Source organism: Urocampus carinirostris, chromosome 1, assembly GCF_059441175.1.
Source record: "Urocampus carinirostris isolate Australia breed hairy pipefish chromosome 1, RoL_Ucar_1.0, whole genome shotgun sequence".
In the NCBI taxonomy this organism is placed as follows: domain Eukaryota; kingdom Metazoa; phylum Chordata; class Actinopteri; order Syngnathiformes; family Syngnathidae; genus Urocampus; species Urocampus carinirostris.
Window position 1 is genome coordinate 68,994,512 of NC_142349.1, and position 24,287 is coordinate 69,018,798.

At 41.5% G+C, this 24,287-nt stretch overlaps 1 protein-coding gene across 5 annotated transcripts in view; it reads right to left on the reverse strand.

The window, feature by feature from the left end:
• Positions 1 to 2,350: 2,350 nt before the first annotated feature.
• The window catches only part of LOC148376685 (uncharacterized), a 61,544-nt gene continuing 39,607 nt past the window's right edge, over positions 2,351 to 24,287 (reverse strand). For 3 of the 5 annotated variants that reach the window (XM_088349884.1, XM_088349862.1, XM_088349852.1), the window contains 5 exons: positions 15,360 to 15,452; positions 11,249 to 11,330; positions 11,060 to 11,157; positions 7,230 to 7,425; positions 2,351 to 5,866 (listed from right to left, as the gene is read on the reverse strand). In XM_088349884.1, coding sequence (XP_088206010.1) covers positions 5,862 to 5,866; positions 7,230 to 7,425; positions 11,060 to 11,157; positions 11,249 to 11,330; positions 15,360 to 15,452 — 474 coding nt within the window. In that variant the 3' untranslated portion in view covers positions 2,351 to 5,861. The remainder of the gene's footprint in view (positions 5,867 to 7,229; positions 7,426 to 11,059; positions 11,158 to 11,248; positions 11,331 to 15,359; positions 15,453 to 24,287) is intronic. The other 2 variants (XM_088349876.1, XM_088349869.1) reach the window with 1 other exon arrangement.

A 24,287-nucleotide genomic window follows, 5' to 3' on the forward strand; every position in this document is an offset into this window, starting at 1 on the left:
TCCTTGGATTAGAGTCCGGACTCTGCAGGTCTGCATCAAACCTCGAGTATCATTTTCTGTTTATTTTGCCGGCTGTGGTATTTAAACATTGTACTTCGTTTTCAGTTACAATCGCGGGATTCAAAGCCGGGTTTGGGCTAATTTTATGATTGTGTTACATGTTTTAATGTGGGCGCTTGCGGCTTATGTACAGGTGCGGCTCGTGTAAGTACAAAATCAGTTTTCCTCTTAAAATGTGGTGGGTGCGGCTTATAATCAGGTGCGCTCTATAGTCTGGAATTTATGGTAAATATGAATACAATTACTACATTTTGTGCAGGCTTGGGGAGTAACGGAACACATGGAACGGAAAAAATGATGTTGGGAAGCTGTTTGGATTTATTTTCATTTTGTTTCTTTCGCATTTTATGTTCGTTTTGCCGGAGATCAAAGAGATCAAAGTCAGGAGAGAAAGCTTACCACGTGTTGTGAGTCATCATTTTATTCATATTTAGTTTCTTTTGTCTTTTATTAGCATATTTGGTATTGGAGTAATCCAAAAGTAATTGAAAGTAATCCAGTTAAAGTAACCCTACCCAACCCTGATCGTATTAAAGCAAATTGTTATCTTTTGGTGGAGGCCTTTTTGAGAGTGTTGCAGGAAGATGGCATGGTAATCGCCCAGGGCTCAGCTAACAACCAATCACGGTTAACCTGGTTTCTGAGGTGACGCTATAATTAAACAGTCATTATTCTTCAACTAGGGGTGCAACGATTCACAGACGATGCCGACGAGATTCTATAATCGAAATAGTCGACAAAGAAGTCAATATTTCACACAGAATGAGGCATCTTTACATGAATATAATCCCTGCTGAGGAGCGGTAATTAAACATACAGAAATGGCGGTGTCAACCTCAAGTACTAGTATCGAAACTTCTAAAATTTGAGGGTATTTTAGCATGGATACTGCCAATAAAAAAAGACTATGTGCATAATATGCAAAGCAGACATTTAAAGAGCATATCGGACAGTTGAATCAAAGAGAGTCTGACTCGCCTCGGTAAGATTTAAGTATCCTCCAAGCCAATGGGGTTTTGGTAAAATGCATTGTAGATTTTATGCGCGTATCTTCCACTACAAAAGTGAGCTTGAGGGTTATGCCAGACTGTCCCTGACAAATGTATTTGAAATTAAGAAGTTTTTCGAATGTAAAACAAGAAACTCAGTTGTTAAAACCTTTGAAGTCATTCTGTTTGCAGTTGACCACTCAATGTACTTCACAAAATCAAGACACTGAACCCCTAATGTTCCAAATAAGCAGCCTTGCATGTCTGACACCGCTATCAGTGTGTGAGTGTGTGTGCGAATGGGTAAATGTGAAGCACATTGTAAAGGTCTTCAGAGACTTGAAAAGCGCTAAAAAGATACACACCATTTACAATATTTGTTGTATTTACTGTTCTAGTGCTGGTGATTAGTCTGTTCCTGGTTGACAGCGATAAAACAAATGTTTACTTGATCTATGGTAAATGTAATAAATATGCGATCATTTGACTAATCGTTTCAATAGTCTGCAACTGGTTGACAACTGAAACAGTCGTTAGCTGCAGCCAAAATGGACGCCATAACCCCCAGTCTCAAAATGGCCACCCATATAGATGGTTCAAAAGAAGCCAACATTGCTTCTTACCTCATCCAACAAGTTACTTATTGGGAAACATTTGGTTTGACTTCCCCTTTAAGGTTTCATAGCCAGACTATCAGTGTTCCAGAGGCTAAGCAGCGCTCGACAAGATGGATGAGGCGTCAACACTTCACACATCTGACACGGACCGTCACTGTTTATGTACAGGCTGCTCCGATGGAAATTCATGAAATTCAGGTGTAAAGCCAGGCAAGTCCATGCTTGGCTGAACCCATCTCACACAAGACTCTCTGTCTGGAAATCGTTACGTCACAGTGTAAAATGCTACAAACGTGGTAATGGAGCCAACTCTTCAGTTTAGCAAAAATAATGCTCCATCTTAATTTGACTTAAGTCAATTATTTTCCTCCAAAACAATGACTGAGAACAGAGGCAGGTTTAACTTCTCTCTCTAAAAGTATTCTTCAATCAATTGTCTAATATTCAATATCAGTGTTAAGGAACAGCTGCATTAATGGTATTGATGGTAAAATCATTTGTATTCATTTTTCTTAAGCAGGGAAAATACAATGATATATGACTGTGGTGTCTTAAATTGTTCCACAAACATCGGAGATGCAAAGTATAACAAGCTGACCAAAACATTTAAAAAAGCATCTACAAAAACCCTTCCCAACTTCCTCCTATTTACACCACAAATCCAGACTGAAGTGAAAATTGATGTCCCTTTAAGTGAATGTACTTTAATTGCTTGTTTAAACGGTTAATCAGGGTACCAGTTACAATAATCGTATTGCTGTCATTAATGTCTGATGAAGGACAGGTATAGGAAATACTTCCAACAAATGGATGGTTGGGTAAGGTAATCTCGAAAATGAATGGATGAAATCGAAGATCAGCAAGTTTATGAATGTGATGGAAAACATCTGGCCCTGAATTGGGGTTATATGGTTCGACAGAATTAAGGATTTATATATTTGTAATTGAACTACAGAACCAAGGTGTGATTGTCAGGGTAAATGTTGATTTTGAGATTTCTGCCCGTGTCGGTGAATCTAAGAACAGAGTCTTTGCTTTTTTAGCAAAGGTACTTATAACGTTAGGATTAGTTTAATATCAAAGCACAATATTTTCAAGGTTTGGATTATATTGGCGTCATTTTTTGGTCTTGTTGGTACTTCGGTTTTTAGATCCGATCAGACAAGTGGCTGAAATGAGTTTCCTCCACAGGGTGTCTGGGTTCTCCCTTAGAGTTAAGGTGAGAAGCTCAGTCATCAGGGAGGGGGAGCCACTGCTCCTCTGCATTGAGAGGAGCCAGTTGAGGTTGCTCTGGCATCTGATAAGGATGCCTCCTGGTTGCCTCCCTTGAGAGATGTTCTGGGCATGTGTAACAGAGTTGAAATTTGATTGGTTTGAGTTTTTTTGAATTCTCACAAAATCTGTGTTGCTTTACTGTTAAAACTCTGGTACCGCATTCATTTGTTAAGCCATGAGCGTTTGGCACTTTATGGACTTCTGCGCTTGCCGTACCTTCAGCTATATCACCTCATGCTGAAGTTGTATGCAGTCGTGCAAAGATACCCTGACTTATTTGTATTGTTCATTGAATGCAGGCAATAAATTGAGTGACTGTGAACCCTTGTGTTACGCATTTCCCACCGGCAGGAGGTCCCGGGGACGACCCAGGTCACGCCGGAGAGACTATGTCTCTAGGCTGGCCTGGGAACGCCTTCGGGATCCTGTCGGATGAGCTGAAAGAATTGGCTGGGGATAGGGAGGTCTGGGTTTCCTTCTTAAGGCTGCTGCCGCCGTGATCAGACCCCAGATAAGCGGAAGCTAATGGTGTCAGAGCAGGACGTATATCGGCCCAGCCCCAAAACATATACACAAGAGAGCAGAGAGAGTCGAAATGAGAGGGGAACACGATCGAATGTTTGAGTGAAATAAACAACGCCTAACAATGCTTTCTTGGTGTCCACAATAACGGATGGATGGCCGATTCAGGAAAAGCGGTTACCGAGCCGAGTAAAAGTGTCCAACACTTTAGTCGGGTTACGTTCCAGCGGGTGAGAGGATTGAGAATAAATACATAATTCATACAGATCTAAAAAATTAAGCTGTGACAATCAGCTTTACCCTTAATACCTTTACCTAATCCACCGGATTTAGTTTTCTTACACCCCGAAATGTATGAACCTGAACTAAACTAAACATTCCATGTCATACAGATTACAGCTTGTGCTACAACCATGTGGTCAAAAAGCCTGCGTTACAGACTCCTTTGTCACTAGAATGCACGATTCTACTGTAGAAGATGCAACAGTTTAGTAGTGCTGACACATTCACCAAACAGAAATAGTATGTCTCGACTAGCGATAGACAGTTCTCGAATATTATATATCCACGTTTTTAGGACACAATTCCGATGCAATAGTGTAGTAGCAGGCGGTTAAACTCTCAGATTAAATACAAACGGAATGCAGGTAAATCAGGGAGATAGTATAAATACGAACAACTGAGGTTAAACCTTAAGTACGAGTAACCTGGTCTGATATACTAGGTCATCATGTCAGCAGAGGAATTTGAATAATGACTTACATATTGCTTTGATAGCCTTTACCTTCTTACCGACTTCTAACAGATTTCATTTACACCCATCACACTCACCATCCAATGTCTCTTAGTATGTCACTACCTGATACCGATACATATTCATGGGATTTAGTAGACACCGGTAAGCAAGCTCTTATGATCTACAATGACACACAGTGCAGCGCTGTAGTTATTATAAATTTACAAATCATTCTTGGTTGGCTTAAAGAATACAGTCGTATGTAAAAGTTTGGGCACCACTGATCATTTTCAAGATTTTCTTTTATAAATCATTGGTTGTTCGGATCAGCAATTTCAGCTAAATATATCCTATAGCAGACAAGAACTGTGATATCTGAGAAGTGAAATTAAGCTTATGGTTATATATATATTATATATACCACAGCCATATCCCCCTAGTGGGAGGTGGTTGGAGTCATTTCTGACTCTTTTTGGGAGATTGATTCAGAGGAGGGGATTCCCAGCCCCCTCGCTCAACCCAACTGAGGTGTTGGGAGTCATTAGGTGACCAAACCCCCCAATTCCAACCCCTAATGCTGAACGCTAAGCAGGGAGGCAACGGGTACCAATGTTTGAGTCTTAGGTATGACTCGGCTGAGGCTTGAACGACAACCTCCCAGTCTCGGGGCGGGCGCCATACCCCCAGGCCACCGAGTCGGTAAATAAGACGTGCAATAATTGCTTAAACAAAAGTAGGCAGGTGCATAAATTTGGGCACCCTTGTTGTTTTATTGATTTGAATACCTTTAGCACTAATTATTGGAACACAAAATTAGTTTGGGAAGCTCATTGAGCCTTGACCTACATACACATCATGAGAAAGGGTATTTAAGCGGGCCATTTGCAAGTTGTTCTCTTCTTTGCATCTTCTGAAGAGTGGCAACATGGAAGCCTCAGAACAACAAAGATTGTTCAACATCATGGTTTAGGGGAAGGTTCAAAAAGCTAGCTCAGAAATTTCAGCTGTCTGTTTCCACAGTGAGGAAGATGGTGAGGAAATGGAAGGCCACAGGCACGGTTCTAGTTAAGGCCCGGAGTGGCAGGCCAAGAAAAATCTCAGCTTAGCAGAGGCGAAGGATGGTGAGAACACGATCAGGGGTGCCCAAACTTTTGCATACGACTGTAGGTGCGCCCATTTGCCATACAGCTCATTTTTAAGTGAACTTCTGCTAGTTAGTACGGTGTTTAGCTGGATTATTGAAGTAAGTAAAGACAAGAAGAGTGCTATTCATTGTTGGGAAAGTGGCAAGGTAGGTCTCTTAATAAAACAGGTGAGCTCATTGATGGAAAAACAAAACGTGTTTCGATGAATATTGGTGTGTAGGAGTGATGGGAAATTCCCGTTTGTGTCTCGGTGTTCAAGAGGAGAAGCTATGAGACGGACAAACATCAAGTACTCTTCTCTACAGTGGGGCGAGCTGAAGAGCGATCCACTGGCATTGTAGGTCAGGGTCGGTGTACTGACAGTGAGGCCCGGAGAAACACGAAGAGGCGGACGTTGAGTTTGGTGCTGCAGGAGACGGGATGGGGGGCAGGACGGGAGTGACCATGGGAGGTTGGTTGGTCAGCCGGCGAGCGAACGGAGGACTGACGCACCCCAACAAAACTCTCGTGCTGAGATTTAATCTGGAAGAGAGAGGAAGTCGAAAACATGTTAATTCTGAGGATTAGATGAAGCCACATCCCAGTGACAGACGCTCCCCTACTTACGACCATTCGACTTACGTAAAACGGTCGATATAAACATTTTTCCGGGATGTTGAAAAATATCTGGACAGTGCTATAAGTTAGATTTTGTATTGTGTGCACCTTTTTCCAAGTAGAGGACATTACTGCAGTGCTTCTTTCCGCCGCTACTGGCATGTGGCGCTGTGGGAGCTAACCCAGCATCCACCCCGAAGAAGAAATCAGTCGTCCTCTTCCTAGTTTGTTTGTAAACATTCCATACTGTATCTCCAGTGCGCTAAGAACTTCGACATTTCTATTGTTTAATACCTCGTGCATCCATTCAATATGGTTGGTGTAAAGTGTAAAAAGAGGAGAGCCGTTTCTTTTGAAATGAAAGTGGAATAAGAAAGCTCGATGCGGTTGAGAAAAGAGTTGGATCGCTTTTTTTTGGCCACTCTCTAACACGGAGGAGAATCTCTTGAAGCGCATCTTCCAAAAGTAAGTTAAACTTAATTTTATTTATCTCTAGAGAGCATATTATTTCATGAAATGTTTATTTTCTTGTACAAAACTATACAGGTTACTTATGCAAGCCTTAAATATACTTATATAAACCTTAAACGTACAAAATATAGCACTGAAGATACTTACGAACAAATTCAACATACGAAAATCTCGTATGCAAGTGGAGCAGCGTCTGTACCAAAATCTAATGTACATTCATTTAATGTGACAGTAACTTTAATTTCAAGTGTATCATCAAAAGTCTCTCTTTCTCACACCTATTCAACTTCAGCCAATTGCTCACTGTTTAATTTTAGAAATAAAAATCAATGGTGGAGGCATTTGTACTTCTCTTACATCATGTAATCCCTACCTAGAAGTCGCCGCCATGTTTTTCTGGCATCTTGCTAATACGCTGTGGGGTTGGCACTGGTTTCCGTTCTCATTAGACAGTGCAGTGCCATCTAGTGGTCAAGTATTACACACTGGCAATCTCCACCACTACTCCCTTTGTTAGTAAGGGGGATTACCTCAGGTGTGGCCCAATCTCATGGTTTCTTCATTTGCCTCATGTTGGGGTTTTTGAGTTTTCCCTTGCCCTTATGTAGGTTTTGGATCAGGGGATAGTGTAATAATATTCTGTAATCTGTGCAGCCCTTTTTATTAAGGGCGTCCCAAATAAACAAGACTTGACTATTTAAGGTTCACTTGGATCCTTTTGGGAGGCCGGGGAACGGATCAATTTGTTTTTCATTATTTCATATGGGGAAAATTCGCTCATCTCACAACAATCTAAGCGTTTTGTGCTGGCACCTACTTTTCTCGGCAATGCGCTTATCAATACCAAGGTGATCCCTCAGTCCGTCTCCTCCGAAAGGATTAGGCGTGGGCTCCTTCACCCCATTTTCCTTCACAGCACCTCCTGGTGATGTTGTTGCCTTGGCAACACCTGCCTGTCCTGCGCATGGTGTGCCGTTTAGGGGCGAGGGGGTCTTTTCCTCTGCTCTCTCCTCCTGTTTACACAAATAGAGAGAAGTATGTAGTATAGTAGACAAGGACACAGATTATTATGCAAATTGTCAGCAATCATTCCACTACTCCCATCTAGTGGTGATGACTTGCAAAAGCAGCAAATCCATCAGGCCATATATGTAGGTCAGGGTGGGGGGGACCTTTTTTTGAGTAGCGGGCCACATTGGATAAGGAAGTTCCCGGAGAACTATGCCATTTTTCTTATTTACGAAAAGATATATCATGCATCCATCTGCATCAGGGGTCATAAAACTTATTGACCCAAAGAGCCATAAAAGCAAAAATATTTTGATTAATTTTAAGACAAAATTCTTCAGCGTATTTTATTTCATTGTATGAAGTTATATATATATAAAAAATATATATATATATATATATATATATATATATATATATATATATATATATATATATATATATATATATATATATATATATATATATATATATATATATATATATATATATATATATATATATATGTATATTATATATTACCACAGCCATACCCCCCTAGTGGGAGGTGGTTACAGTCTTCTCTTACTCTTTTTGGGAGATTGATTTAGAGGGAGGGGATTCCCAGCCCCCTCGCTCAACCCAACTGAGGTGTTGGGAGTCATTAGGTGACCAAACCCCCCAATTCCAACCCCTAATGCTGAACGCCAAGCAGGGAGGCAACGGGTACCAATGTTTAAGTCTTGGGTATGACTCGGCCGAGGCTTGAACCACAACCTCCCAGTCTCGGGGCGGGCCCATTACCCCCAAGGCCACCGAGCTAGATGATTTGAAAAAATCTATAAAATAATAATGATGCCAGAGCCTGTGTCCCATATAAATATAAACATACCACTTATAATTGGTCTCCCCCCAGTTACTTAAGAGTGTTGAGGCTCATTTTTGTCCAAAATAAAACAAGGTGCAAGCAAAGTTCCTTTGTAGAAATGTCACAAAAAACTGAAAACAAGGATACCAACATATTGAACTTCAGTGCAGACGGCGCTGGGCGGGAAGGAGTGCACCTGTCCCGTGTACCGCTCCGCCCATTCCTACCACTCATCTAATACATTTCTGTAGGTGCTTTGCTAGCGCTTCTGGGTGTTTAAAGTTTGTTATGTGGCTTTTCATCATGACGTGTCTCAACAATGAACAGAGAATGTTTAATCAGATTCTATATAAAGGGATATTCAAGGATTTATAGCCAAAACAGATCTGTTGGTGGACACCTTGACTTTAAACTGTAATTAATACTGTGTCTATTTTATCTCCAGCCGTATGTACTTATAAAAAGAGCTCGCGAAGTCCAAAATCAAAAAGCCTACAGCTAGTACAAAACGCTTCAGCGAGGCTTTTAACTAAGACGAGAAAGTTTGGTCACATGACCCCGATTTTAGCTAACCTGCATTGGCTCCCTGTTAGCTTAAGATATGATTTGAAGGTTCTCTTGGTACTATACAAAATCATGCATGGACTTGCTCCCTCATATCTTTCAGATTTAATTTCCCCCTATGTTCCAGTCCGGAGCCTTCGCTCTGAAAATGCTGGTCTACTCGAGATCCCAAGAGCCAAGAAGAAATCCGCAAGTTGGAGATTGTTTTCCATTCGGGCCCCGGTGCTGTGGAATACTCTTAGCCCTGAGATTTGATCTGCAACCTCAGTGGAACTGTTTAAATCTAGGCTTAAAACACACTTCTATTCTATAGTTTATGAATTAACTATATTTCCTGTTGACAATATCTGTGTATTATTTGTTATTACAACATCTAATTTGGCCTGTTCATCCTGGAAGGGGATGACCTCATGTGCGGTCCCTTCTCAAGGTTTCTTCTTTTTTCTCATGTTGAGGTTTTTGAGTTTTTCCTTGCCCTCATGTAGTTTTTAGATCAGGGGATGGTGTCATAATACTCTGTGGTATGCAATAATTTGCGTAGCCCTTTGACACTCGTGATTGATGGTGATAAAAACAAACATGACTTGACCTCAGGGGACAGGACCTAGAACAGTTCCAGCTTTTTCCTGACAAGCCCTTTTCCCCTCTGTTTTGTGTCACGGTTGCCATGGCGTCCAATTGGCCCCACTCGTGTGGCGCCAGCTGCGTCTCGTTGACAGATTGGCTTTCCGTCTATTTAAGCTCAGTGCTCTCACTCTTCCTTTGTCGGTCTGTCAACGAACCTCTGCCCCGCAAGACGTGGGTTTTGACTTGGTTCTGTTTCCTGTTGGTATTTCCTGTCCGCTATGGGTCTCGTTTAGTTTGTCCTGCTTAATATCGGTTTCCAGTTTCGTTCCTGTTTAGTTTGTCCTGTTTAATTTCGATATCCTGTTTTGATATCAATCCTGTCTGTTCTGTTGTTTAATATCGGTTTCCAGTTTCGTTCCTGTCTAAATTGTCCTGTTTAATTTCTATATCCTGTTTTGATAGATAGATAGATAGATAGATAGATAGATAGATAGATAGATAGATAGATAGATAGATAGATAGATAGATAGATAGATAGATAGATAGATAGATAGATAGATAGATAGATAGATAGATAGATAGATAGATAGATAGATAGATAGATAGATAGATAGATAGATAGATAGATAGATAGATAGATAGATGGATAGATAGATAGATAGATACTTTATTCATTCTGTTTCCTGTTGGTATTTTCTGTCCGGTATGGGTCTCGTTTAGTTTGTCCTGCTTAATATCGGTTCCCATTTTCGTTCCTGTTTAGTTTGTCCTGTTTGATTTTGATATCCTGTTTTGATATCAATCCTGTCTGCCCAGTTGTTTAATATCAGTTTCCAGTTTCGTTCCCGTCTAGTTTGTCCTGTTTAATCTCGATATCCTGTTTTGATATCAATCCCGTCTGTCCTGTCCTGTCCGGTATCGACCCCATCCGTCCGATATCTGCTCGGGCAATTGGTATCCATCTCGTCGGCCTCTGGCTTCCTATCATTCCACGCCAGACTGCTGCCTAACATGCGGGACTCCCAATTTCCCGTAAAATAAAACGCTTGTGTGAGAAAAGTCACCCATTTGGGTCCTGATCCTTTTCCGGTTCATGACATTTTGTCACTTGTTTATCAAAGCAGTTGATTTAAAATGCATTATAACTTTGAGTGTGATGATCAGTGGAAACACATGGTAATCAATTCTATTTAACATGTGCATGAGTCAAACTCCACACATGAGCGCTTTTAAAATGAAATGAGACCAAAGAGGTCCAGCACGGCGGCGCAGTGGTTAGCGCGTGTGCAGGCACAGTTCTAAGGTCTTGGGAACCTCCTGTGTGGGTTCAAATCCAGCTACCGGACCTCCTATGCGGAGTTTGTATGTTCTCCCGTGCTTGCATGGGTTTCCTCCGGGCACTCCGGTTTCCTCTCGCATTCCAAAGACATGCATTTCAGGTGGATTGGCCGGTCCAAATTGTCCCTAGGTGTGAATGAGCGAGCGAGTTGTCTGTCCCTGTGTGCCCTGCGATTGGCTGGCAACCAGTTCAGGGTGTCCCCTGCCCACTGCCCGATGATTGCCGGGATGGGCTCCAGCACCCCTGCGACCCTACTGAGGATAAGCGGTGCAGCTAATGAGATGAGATGAGATGAGACCAAAGTCTGACATTCAAATTTCACCTTGTGTCCATTTGTTTGTCCTATGTTGTCCATCGAGCCAATCTTGGATTTCGCCTTGATGTTCATCTTATGAGACTCAATTTTCACATCTCCACCACCTGAAAAAAATGTGTTAATATAAGACCATCTGAAAAGAAAAGCTTGGTACGTCTGGTGATGAAACGAACACACTGGCGCACTAAACACAACCTGGCTTGTGCTTAATGTTGTCCTTGGAGCCACATTTAGATGTGACCTTGCTAAGATCCACCTTCTTGTTCAGGATCTGCACCTAAAGGAGCACAGATTTAAAAACACAAAGGAGAAAGGAAAAAGAGAACTCTTTACTGATCACAATCTAATACATGATGTTGCGTCGAAGATAAAAAGGAACACACACAGAAACGACACTCAATGCGTTTAATAATCAATAACCTGAATTCTTGAAATTATTATCGCTTTCGTCTTAGTATCTAAAACGACCAAACATATGAGAACTGAGAATGAAATCAGCGAGAAGCTGTTGGACAAATCTGCTGAGGATTACTTGGTACCTTTTTCGATACACCTTCATACTAAAAAGTCTTCGATACTGAAACCTAATACCTGTATCACAAGTACATCAAATTCACCCCTTATACTAAAAACGATAGTACAGTATACGCCTTATCATCACAATGTTATATTAGTCCGTAAAATTCAACTACATTCATAATATTCTTTTTTTCTAATCTCTAGTTCTTTGTTCCTGATCTCAAATTGGCCACCAGAGGGCAGTTGATTTAGGGGTGGCGAATATATCACTCCTTAGGCTCTTTTCCTGATTTCAATAAAACCAAATACAGTGGTACCTCTCCTTACAAGCTTAGTTTGTTCCAGAATCATGTTTGTAACTCGAATTGCTCATACAACTAGAGTTATTCTATTATAAAGTAATTAAAAAAACTCATTGGTTCGCTCCCATCCTCCCAAAAGTAACTGAAAATATCTTTCGGATCACTAAAACACATTTAAATTGGAATTAAACATAAACATACAGTAATAGCATAGATAAGCTAACGTTTACGAAATAAAATGCGAGTTTAGTAGGAGCGTGTATGCCGTATAACAATTTTTATACGGGAAATCTTTATTTAAAATTGTCGCAGGATTCTACATATGTCACGGTTGCCATGGCGCCCAATTGGCCCCGCCCATGGACACTGGCTGAAACGCGTTGACATATTGCTCCCTGGGAGTACTTAAACGGTGTCCTCTGCTAGACTCTGTGTGATATGCCAAGTCCTGTGAATCTCCGTTTTGCCTGTGTTTTGATCCTGTTTTATTTTTGGCCTGATCTGTTTAGTCCTGTGAATATCCGTTTTTGCTTGCGTTTTGATCCTGTTTTATTTTTGGTCTGATCTGTTTGACTTCAATCTACTTCCGCGACCATCGATCCCCGGATCGAGTGTGCGCGCATTCCTCTTCTCCCCAATAAATTGTGAGTAACGTTACGCGATTGGGTTCTCATTCCTGTTTCCGTACTGGTTCGTGACAACATAGTCTTATATTGCAGTGAGTAGGTGCTGCGTTGTGTTTCTATCATTTAATAAGGAGATTTTGCATTCATTAAAAATGTATGAGATCAACTATCTGTTGATAATACGTAAGCCCTTAATGTACACTAAAAATTTTGAGTTACTGCAACTTTAAATGAATGTACCCTCAAAAAAAGTTAACAGCGCAATTTTGTTATTTTTTGCCTTTAGTGGTTTGTTTTTCGCAAACTGGACGAGCTGATCCTGCCAGTTAGCAGTCACGAACATTGAGTGGCCTCTGGTGGTAGCCACTGGGACTGCTCGTGAACTTGATTTTCCTTTGGATAGGGAGCAAGAGGTTTGTTTGACAAAAAAATATATGCAGTGGAACCTCCGTTTTCGAACGCCTCTCAGTTCGAACAAGTCGGAGTTCGACCAAAAATTTCGAGAAATTCTTACTTCGCTGTTCGGTCAAAAAAATCGGAGTTCGAACGCCGGTAATGCGTGAGTGCGTATGCTAGGGTGCGATGCTGAGCGGCGTACGGGTGTTTTAGCCCCTTAATATGCCTCCGAAGAAAGTCAGTGCAAGCAGCAAAGTTGCTACAGGTGAAAAAAGAAAAGTAGTGCGTACAACTATTGCATTTAAAATCCCCGAATAGCCAGAGGTGGGTAGTAACAAGTTACATTTTCTTGAGTACGTTTTGGGACATGTTGTACTTCTAGGAGTATTTTTAAACCACTTTACTTTTTAGTTTTACTTGAGTAGACTTGTGAAGAAGAAACTGTACTCTTACTCCGCTACATTAAGTCAAGTCAAGTCATGTTTATTTATATACAGGGTTGGGTAGGGTTACTTTAACTGGATTACTTTCAATTACTTTTGGATTACTCCAATACCAAATATGCTAATAAAAGACAAAAGAAACTAAATATGAATACAATTACTAAAGTCTTGGGGAGTAACGGAATACATGGAACGGCAAAAATGATGTTGGCAAGCAGTTTGGATTTATTTTCAGTTTGTTTCTGTCGCATTTTATGTTAGTTTTGCCGGAGATCAAAGAGATCAAAGCCAGGAGAGAAAGCTTACCACGTGTTGTGAGTTATCATTTCATTCATATTTAGTTTCTTTTGTCCAAAAGTAATTGAAAGTAATCCAGTTAAAGTAACCCTACCCAACCCTGATTAAGGGTTATATAAATAAATGTGACTTGACTTGAATGTGACTAGAACGTCACGCGATTGGGTCCTGTTTCTGTTCTGGTTCTGACAGCTATAATGAATTTTGGTCTTTTTCTGGTATCCATACACATATGCATCAATTGATTTACGATTCTTCCTTTAGGATTTCTGTTAGACAAGTTCATCCCAAATGCATTTCTCAACAAAACCAAGTCGTGACGGCACAAGTCATGCTTTTGGATGCATGCAGTAGAGTTAAGGCGCGTATTAACTCTAAAGATGAATGCTAAAAGTCCACATTCATCGCCAGGCACAGTAAAGCAACGACATAAAACATACCTGTGAATGGTGAAGTGTGAAGATTGGTCTTATACGTGGACACTGTACGGTTAGCTTATTTACAGCCCAGTCAGGTCAACATGATAAAATATGCTGCTTATAATAACCCAATTGATAGCCTACCCAATGTTCCCTCTAACTTTCCACAAGTCGGTGAGCAACGCTTGAAACAACAATGAGCAACCGTAATCCCAAGTGTGGCAAGATGATTCATTATCAAAGATGTCCAAAACTTGACATCAAGTTACATTTTGCTGAGTTTCTGGCAATGCGAAATGATTTTTCTCTTTTGAATGAATTGACTCATGTACTATTGCAAAGGTTGTACGGCCTACAAACGTCGTTTGTTCTTACAATTCTTTTACAAGATATCCATTTCTTTTTATTTCCTGATATATTTGGTCGCATAATATTAACATTTTTGGGGGCTTATTTAGTCGGTTGTAAGATAAAGAACTGTACTTAATCACATTTTTAGTGGAAGTACAATTTTGCCAACAAGATTGACTTGGTATAATTGGAAATTATTTGAATGCAACACAAACTTTTTCTTCCGTTTTTTTTTTCTACTTTTTTTTTAATTCCTTTAAAAAAATCTCATTGTGTTTATTTTTTCCGAGCTGTTACTTTTTTCTTTTTGTTCTCTGTTTACTTTTTTCCTACATTTCTTTCTTTTCTTTTTTTCTGGCTTTTTTCTACATTTTTCCTTCTTTTTTCTCTCTTCCTTTTGTTTCTTTTTTTCTCAGCTTTTCACTACTTTTTCATTTTGGTATTTTTCTTTTTTGTCCTATTCCCCATTCTTTTAAGTCATTTTGTGCATAATTTTACATAATATTTGGTCACGTTGGGAAGCAAAATCAACCCAAAGAGCCGTTTAGGACCCGAAAGAGCCGGTTCCTTTTAGTGAGCCGAGCCGAAGAAGCCGGTTCTCGACAAACTCTACTAACTTTACTCAACTTCGTTCTACTTCGACTCGACTTCAAAATGCCGCATTTAGGACACAACGTCAGGGGAACCCGTGTATTTTTACCTTCATGCACTGTAACTTTGACTTAAGTCGCTTCTTAATTAGTAATTTTGATTTTCTTGTGCGCTGAGAATGTGAGCTTAGAGGGAACACTGGCCCTACCCCCAAAAAGCAATCCAGTTTTTTCTGACTGTTAGAGGATAAAAATAGCTTTTTTTAATCCATTCTAAATTTGGAATTTGCCTTACAAAAACGCTATCAAAGTCTCATGCCAAAACCTTTCTACTCTCAAAGCAGCAGCAGCAGATTTACTTACGTTGCCGCCTCCAGGGACATGTTTGATATTGTCCTTGGAGCCACAGCGAGACGTGACATGGCTGAAGTCCAGCTTTTTGTGCACTATCTGAACCTAAAGACAGTCGGGGAAACACACAAGCAAGCAAGAGAAGGATAGCGGTGTTAGGAAAGGAAGGATAAGACAGAAATAGAAAGCGAAAGAGGAAGGGAAGCGGCAGAAAAGAGCCGATCAGCTGGTAGCATCAAGTTCACTGGAAAACTTGCTTTGCTATGGAAGTGACTTTTGTCATCCAGATCAGAAGTTTCCTCTTCAATTAGCTCAGAGTTGCGGAATCAGATAAATGGAGCTGATGCACGGGACTGTACTTTTAGAAATAGCATACCTGTCAACCTCCAGAGCTCCATGCCCTTACAAACTGTCATATTTTCCCTTACAAAATAATCGTACACCATATTTTTTTCTTCAAACGTGTTCATTTATGTAGTTTAACATGTTATATAATAATTAATAATAATAATTTCCTTGTATTGTCATTCTGTGTAACAATGTACACAGAACGAAATGTCGATTGCACCTGACCCGTTGTAGCGAGCCGATGCAGCCGCAGCCAACAGAGGGCGCCGCCGACCACTTTTTAAGTCTTAGGAATGACTCGGCCGGGGCGCGAACCACCGACCTCCCAGTCTCAAAGCGGGCGCCTTACCATCTAGGCTACTGAGCTGGTGAAAGAAATGTCGATTGCACCTGACCCGTTGTAGCGAGCCGATGCAGCCGCAGCCAACAGAGGGCGCCGCCGACCACTTTTTAAGTCTTAGGAGTGACTCGGCCGGCGCGCGAACCACCGACCTCCCAGTCTCAAAGCGGGCACCTTAGCATCTAGGCTACTGAGCACATATGTTTCGTTATATCATATATATTGTTCATTAACATTTTGTTGTGAGATACTGAGTTGCTCGACATGAATGAGGTTTATCAATTCAATGTGGAAGGAAAAAATACATGTGTAACGGGTGTAATAATAACTTTTGTTTTGTTGAAATTCCTGCTGAAATATGTTGTACAATTTCTGTATAAGTGTCCTGCAATGATGAGTCCAACAGTGCCACCTGCTGGTATGGGGTAGGGTTTGGTTTGGCTTTTGATCTAGTGACCGTAAGGCGTATGCCCTTGGCAGTCTAAAGCGTGCTGCTAACGGTAAGGCGCGATATTTTGGTGCTCCACAAAAAGTTAAACATTAAAACCAAGGCTGACAAATCTTTCAACATGCACAGTAATGTGATTGATGTTGTCAAGTTGTATATTTATTTTCGTTTTGTTCTGTCGCCATTTATGTTAGTTTTGCCGGACGTTGCATGTTGTGCTAAAATGCTAATTCCCCTTATAGTGTTGAAAGCCAGCAGAGGAGCTAACCACGTATTGTGTGTGACTCATTCATTTGCAGGTACATTGTACCCGTTTTTATACTCGTTGTTGTTATTATTTCTATTTTCTCATATATATAAAAAGGATGTTGGTTAAAATTCAGTTCAAAGAAAAATATGTTGAATTCATTGTGAACGTTAAAAAACCACTATACTAAAAGTATCTTGTTAAAATGGATGTAAAAATGTATTTTGATGGTTGATATTCTAAAATGTATTTTATGTAAACTGAAAAGAAAGCTATTTGTTTTGTTTGAGGCAGTCTACAGCGCGCTGCTAACGTCTTGAAAGCCAGCAGAGGAGCTAACCACGTGTTGTGTGTGACTCATTCATTTGCAGCAACTGTAATAAAAACCTCATCATCCAGTCCAGCGTGAATGTGGATCTTTGGTGAGACGGTACACCGCGGTTACACATGCAAATATAATTAAGTAGAATGTTTTTATTCAAATTATGAATTCATTTTCTGCATTAAATTATTATTGGTATAATACTGATTAAAGGGATAACCACAAACCTGTCTTTTTTCATTTTCTCCTTTTTTTCTTATCTTCTTTATACAACATCATAACTCGTAATATAATGCGTCAAAGCAAGTGAGCCGTTTGAGAGCCGGCTCTCTTTTATGAGTTGAGCCGAAAAAGCCGGTTCTCTAAGAAGAGACGGACTTCCTTTCACTACACAACTACCACGGAATGATGCATGATGGGAAATCCCCAGGCGGCAGACGCATGCGCACAGTAGCATCAAACCGCTCGTTTTGTTTGCAACGAAAAAAAACAATGCAGAGATAGAGGCTACCGCGGCTAACTCGTTTGACTTGATGGATTTGATTTTGTGATAGTTGGTGTATACCGAATGGTACCCATCATTGACAAATTTACGTTTTTCCGTACAGATTTTCTCGTACGTCGTACACGTCTTAAAATGCATAATAAACGTACTATGTACGACAAAAACATAGAGGTTGACAGGTATGCCATAGTCAGTTTTAAATCGAACGGAAGAAACAAATTCCAGATCCAACGATGAAAGTTGAATAAAGATGAGGACGCTGACTGAATAGCAAAGTGCTTCCATGACATTGAGTGTGTTTGACAGAGCTAGCAAAGGACAGGTGAGACAGAGCACATGCAAAACTACAACACACTACACATCACATTCAGGACGAGGTCTGGCATCGCATGCCGATCTACCCGTACAATTAAATGTTTATCTAAATGACAAAAGTACCTGTAAAACAAAAACAAACTACAGACCTGTTTGTTTAAGAAAAGGTCGGACTCACGAATGAATGTTGATTTTCACTACGGTTAACGGGTCAAAGTTATTATGGCTGATGGAACCTGAAATTAAGGTACAGTGGGACCTCGGTTATCGCGGTTAATGGGGACCAAAACCACCCGCAAAAAGTGAAAATCTGCAAAGTTGCGACACCCCTTCAAAAAAAAAAAGCCATCGGATCTCTCTCAGATTCCCCTTCACTATTTTCCAGGAGTCAATTACGAGTCAGGCGAGTGAGCCATCACGTCCCGTCCCCCCCCCTAACGTGAAAACCACGCAGAGAAAAAGGGGTTTAAACTTGCCGTGTTCCAACCCACCTAAGGTAACAACCAAGAGGTGTCAGGATTACCTAAGTGGAGCCACCTGGGGTAATCATCTGGCGCGCTTGAGTGCGCTTCCTGATTGGTTTATGTTCCCTTTTTAAGCACGCTACGCCGAGACCTCTTCGTCTGAGGATTACTTTTGTACCCCGTTTGACTCTCTTGATTACCTGTGCCTTCTTGACCTGTTACATGATTCTGCCTGCCTCCGATCCGACCTGCTTCCGTCCCACGCTACGATCTTCTCTCCAGTCCCGGTAAACTCGACCTGCTTCCGTCCCACGCTACGATTGGCTACGTGTTCCGAAGTAGTCTTCACGGCTTCGCTGCTAACGTCCGACGGTCATCGCGTCTCCGGCTAACCCTTTACGCTTCCCCAAATAAAGAATTGTACGAACGCTCTGGGGTCTCCTGCTCTGTTCTGGTCCTCCTGACAAGAGGACATTTTTGCAACTGCTGTCTTGGTGCTCAGGTTACATTAAATTCATATTATTTTATTTTTTATTTTTTTTAATTATTAATTTTTAGACCTGGTTAATGGGGACCAAAACCACCCGCAAAATGTGAAAGTCTGCGAAGTAGCGCCGCCCCTTCAAAAAATATATATATATTTTTTATTTATTATTATTTTTTAACTAAATTGTCCCACTGGTCCCACTGTAATACTCTTTTTTTTGCTCGTGTGCTAGTCAAAATGGGGGACTAGCTTGCGCAAAGGATAGTTGCAAATGAATATAAAAAAACATGGAGACATACTGTAGGAGAATTGTCATGAAATAGATAGATTTTAATTTAGAAGCATTGACGTGCAGCTGAGTATATTATCATATTGCAGTACAGACGCTCCCCGACTTACGAACATTCGAGTTACGAAAAACGGTACATACGAACATTCTTTTTCTGGATGTCGAGAAATATCCGGATATTTCTGTAAGTTAGATTTTGTATTGTCTGCACCTTTTTTTCTGAGTAGAGGAGAGTACTGTAGTGCTTCTTTTCGCCACTTGGCGCTGTGAGAGGTCACCCAGCATCCACCTCGAAGAAGAAATATGGCTTCTACTTCCTGGTTTGTGTGTACACACACTGCACTGTATCTCTAGCACGCTGAGAACTTTGACGTTTTTATTGTTTAACATCTATTCGATATGGTTGGTGTAAAGTGTAAAGAAGATGCGAGTCATTGCTTTTGAAAAGAAAGTGGAATAAGAAAGCTTGATGCGGTTGAGAAAATGTTTGGATCGCCTTTTTTTGGTACACTTTTTACCACGGAGGAGGAAGTAGCCTAACTCTTGTAAATGGTCTGCATTTATATAGCACTTTTCAAGTCAATGAAGACCCATTCACATACACTCACACACCAATAGCGGCCAATCAGCCATGCTGATTGGGGGCATTAGAGATTCAGTGTATTGTCCAAGGACACTTCGACATCTAACACGGAGGAGCCGGGAATCGAACCTGCGATCTCTTGATCCCAAGATGAGCGCTCTACCTCCTGAGCTAATGCCGCCCCATCTTCCAGAAGTAAGTTAATCTTCACTTAATTCATCTTGTTAGAAAGTATGATTTTAGTAAATGTTTATTTTTTTTAGTACTTAACAATACAGGTTACTTATGCAAGCCTAAATACATACATATATAAAAAATATTTAAACATTAAACATACTTATATAAACCTAAAACATACAAAATATTGCACTGTAGCAACTTACAACAGATTCAACTTACAAACAATCATCTGGAACTCGTTCGTAAGTAGGGGGGCGTCTGTACAAGGAATTTTTGATTTAAGAACAAGACCAAAGATACCACGATAGTCGGATTTCACAGTTGAAATTAAAGTTAACGTCAAAATACTCACTAAAATGGCAGAGATACAGGCATAGTTAAAAACACAAGTCTTACTAGAATATATATTAATTTTTGTCAATCATTACGTTCAGGTCAGGTTGGGCTTCTCTTTGCTGACTTTTAGAAAACAAATAATAATAATAACAATAAAAATGTCGCCTCACCACAACAGGTACTATACTAAACTCTTGCAATGTCAATTCAAAGAACTCCATCCTATTTCTGTCTGTTATCCACCTGTCATTGTTCTTCTTTATCGCTCTGCCTCTATCTCTCTTTACGTGCCATGCTAGATTCTTCAGGATGTACTGCTGCTCTTGTATAGATTTCTCAGAAACTACCCTAAAATTTTCCCATGAACTCTTTAAAAAAAATCCCTCAATGTTGGAAAATTTTGGGTTGATTTAACCTCTGCAGACACAGAAATATAAATAATGTAAATGTTTATACAGTTTTGTTTGACCTAGAATTTCTTACAAAAGACAGGCTTTAATTGTCATGATTACTGATGTGACTCTGCTGTACTCGCTCCTTTGGCGCCAACTGCCGCGGGTTCTGATTGGTCAGTCCTTTTGTCAGTCAGTCTGCAAACCTCAGTGAACACTAGGCAAGCATTTTTTCGACTCCCACCCATTTTTACTCCCGTCTGTTCCCGGCTTCGACCCGTTTTGATCCTGACCACGTCTGCTCTCCCGTCCTGGCTTTCGACCTCTTATTGCCACCGACTACGCCTTCTCTCCTATTCTGGCTTACGACTCGTTTCCGACTTCGACCACGTCTTGCTCTCCCTACCGCCCGTTTTTTTCCGTCCCTGACACCGCCAATGCTTGCTGCTTACTGCGTCCAGCGAACACCTGATCGTGGGCGCAGCCTTTTCCCTTTCCTCTAATAAAACTTGTGAGAAACGTAACGCTATTGTGTCCTGTCTCCGTTCTGGCCCTGACAGTAATTTGTTATCATAAATCATTTCTCTTTCCCGAGCCCTCAAATATAAAATGTGAATTTTCGGGTTTGCTCAAGCTCTTTCCTGCAAATTGAAATAATTGATCGGGCTCAGGCCAGGTCTTGGTTTAATACCCGCGGGCCTGGGTCGGGTTGGGCTGGAATTTAACCTTAACCTTGAAGTAATGTGGATATTACTGAAAAAAGACGAGGCTACTTTTGGCATTGAACATAGTAATAAATTACGTTCAAGAACTTGATGCTAGTTTCTGGCATGGATGAAATTGGCTAATTTTCAACTAGCTTACACCATAAACAAACAATAATCCAAAATATTGTTTTGTCCATGCGACTTTTAAATTGAAAGTCGTTTATATGTCCACCCAGGTAGGAAATCAAGCTAATGTCTTGTATTTTAGAGACAAAATATTTCGTTTTTTCAAATTGCATAGTATCAAAAGCACAACTGACTGTGTATCGATAAAAATCTTTTGCACTGGAGAATAAAAATGGCGGATAAAACAAGCTTAAGGTTGAGTGCATTGAAAATTGAGACATGGATCAATTCCAGAATGCGTAGCGAACTGCTTCATTTGGCAGGAGCCATTAGAATGCTGTTCTACACTAAATTAAGCATTCATCTTTTCACACATAACTAAAAACAATTATACTTATAGTCAATGGGGGTACATCTACAAAATATCATTAATTATCTCCTCAAAGTGTTATTAGAGTGCATGTTTTATTACTTTAATGTGGCAGCTCATTCTAACGTTTATAAATGCATTTTAACAGGACCGGCAATGAATTAGAATAAAAAAATGTCTTTAACCTCATCTGACTCTCAGTCCATTACTCTATTTGTCACATTCAAAGTCAACCAAGATCCAAGAAACTAATGCTGTGTCATGACTTGCCTGTTGCTCTCACCTGCGCTCACTCGTTTAGTTCAGGCTGATGTTCAGTTCCTGATTGGTTCCCCTCCTATTTAAACACGTTTTTTCTCATTCACTCCTGGTCAGTTTGTCAGCAAACCTCCGCACATGCAAGGCAAGCACTTTTTGACTCTGGCTCCCGTCTGTCCCGTCCTGTCATGTTTCCAGCTCGTCCCTCCCTGGCTTACTGATCGTCTCCGGTTACCTGACTTGTCCCGATCTCCGACCACGATCCAGTCTCCCGTACCGGCTGCCCGACCTGCTTCCGTCCTGCAACCACGCTCCGATCTCCCGTCCCGGCTGCCCGACGTCCTTCCGTCCTCCGACCACACTCCAATCTCCCGTCTCGGCTGCCTGACTTGTTTCCGCCCTCTGACCACGCTCCAATCCCCCGTCCCGGCTGCCTGACTTGATCCCTCCCTCCGACCACGCTCTGATCTCTTGTCCCGGCTGCCCGACTTGTTTCCCCCCTCTGACCACGCTCCGATATCCCTTCCCGGCTGCCCGACTTCTTTCCGTCCTCTGACCACGCTCAGATCTCCTGTCCCGGCTGCCCGACGTCCTTCCGTCCTCCGACCACACTCCAATCCCCCGTCTCGGCTGCCCGACTTGTTTCCGTCCTCTGACCACTTTCCGATCCCCCGTCCCGGCTGCCTGACTTGATCCCTCCCACGGACCACACTCCGATCTCCCGTCCTGGCTGCCCGACTTGTTTCTGCCCACTGACCACGCTCTGGTCTCCCGTCCCGGCTGCTCGACTTGTTTCCGTCCTCCAACCACGCTCCAATCTCCCGTCCCGGCTTCCCGACTTGTTTCTGTCCTCCGACCACGCTCCAATCTCGAAGGCTTCCTGCTTTTCCTTTGCAGCGAGCAAAGATGGCGGTTTTATGGCAGTAGCAAGACGGAACTAAACTGCGATAATGTTGGAACATACTTTACAGAATTTTTCAGGATGGCGTTTGTTTCCCCGCACTTGACTTCCCCTGCTTCCTCAATAAATCTTAGTGTGAAACGTTTCGTGTTTCGTGCTAAAAAGGTGCCTGTCAGTCACACACTCTGTCAGGACCAGAACGGAGACAGGACCCACTTGCGTTACGTTTCTCTCAGTTTTATTGGAAGAAAGGGAAAGGGTTGCACCCACGCTTCGGTGATCGCTGGGCGCAGGAAGCAGTTCGCTCTGAACGCGGAAGTGCGATGCTGGTATCGGGAACAGGAAAAAACAGTAGCCGGGACAGGAGAGCAAAAAAACGCGGTCGGGATCGGAAACGGGTCGAAGCCGGGGAAACAGACGGGAGCAAAAACAGGAGGGAGTCAGGGTCGAAAAAGCTTGCCTAGAGTACAAAGAGGTTAGCAGATGGACTAACAACAGGTGACAAAAAGGAGTGGGTTTAAATAGTGACAGGGAGCCAATCAGAGACCTGGGCACAGGTGAGTCAAATCGGTAATCATGACACACTCAAAGGCAAAGAACTACAGTGGCCGAGGGTGCTGGGTGAGGAAGAAAATGGCTACGTTATCTATAAAGACATTTGGGGGTGGAGCTAAGTATCGACCCTAGGACAATCCAATCCAAGTACTCGCTTAGTATCGATAATATCGATATTGCTATCAATCCGCCCACCCCTAGAGAACAGTAGTTAGAACAGCAATGTGTTGATGTCTTCTCTTCTTTCTCTAGGATGAAAATGGAATGCTGACGCGAGTGGCGTGGCAACAGCAAAGAATGACTCACTGAGAAACGTGCGCACACTCTCACCCCTCCGCACCTCCTGAACAATTCTGTAAAATATGTTTATTATCGCAGTTTAGTTCCATCTTGCTACTGCCATTAAACCCATCAGTAACCGCCATCTTCGATTTACAACAGGGGTGTCAAACTCATTTTAACTCGAGGGCCACACGATAGAACAAACATTCTGTCGGGGGCCGGACTAGTAGATTAAAGAGAAAGAAAAAGAGAGATAAAGAAATAAGAGAAAGAGAGAGGGAAAAGGAGAGAGGGCGGGACAAAGAAAGAAAAAGAGAGAGAGGGAGAGAGCGTGAGAAACAAAAGATAAAAAGTCGTGAGAGAGGGGGAAAAGAAATGGAGAGGAAGAAAGAAATCCAATGAGAAATAGAAAAATAGAAGGAGAGAAAAGAGAAAAGAAAGCGCGAAGGATATGAAGAGAGAAAGAGAAAAGAGAGAAAAAGGAA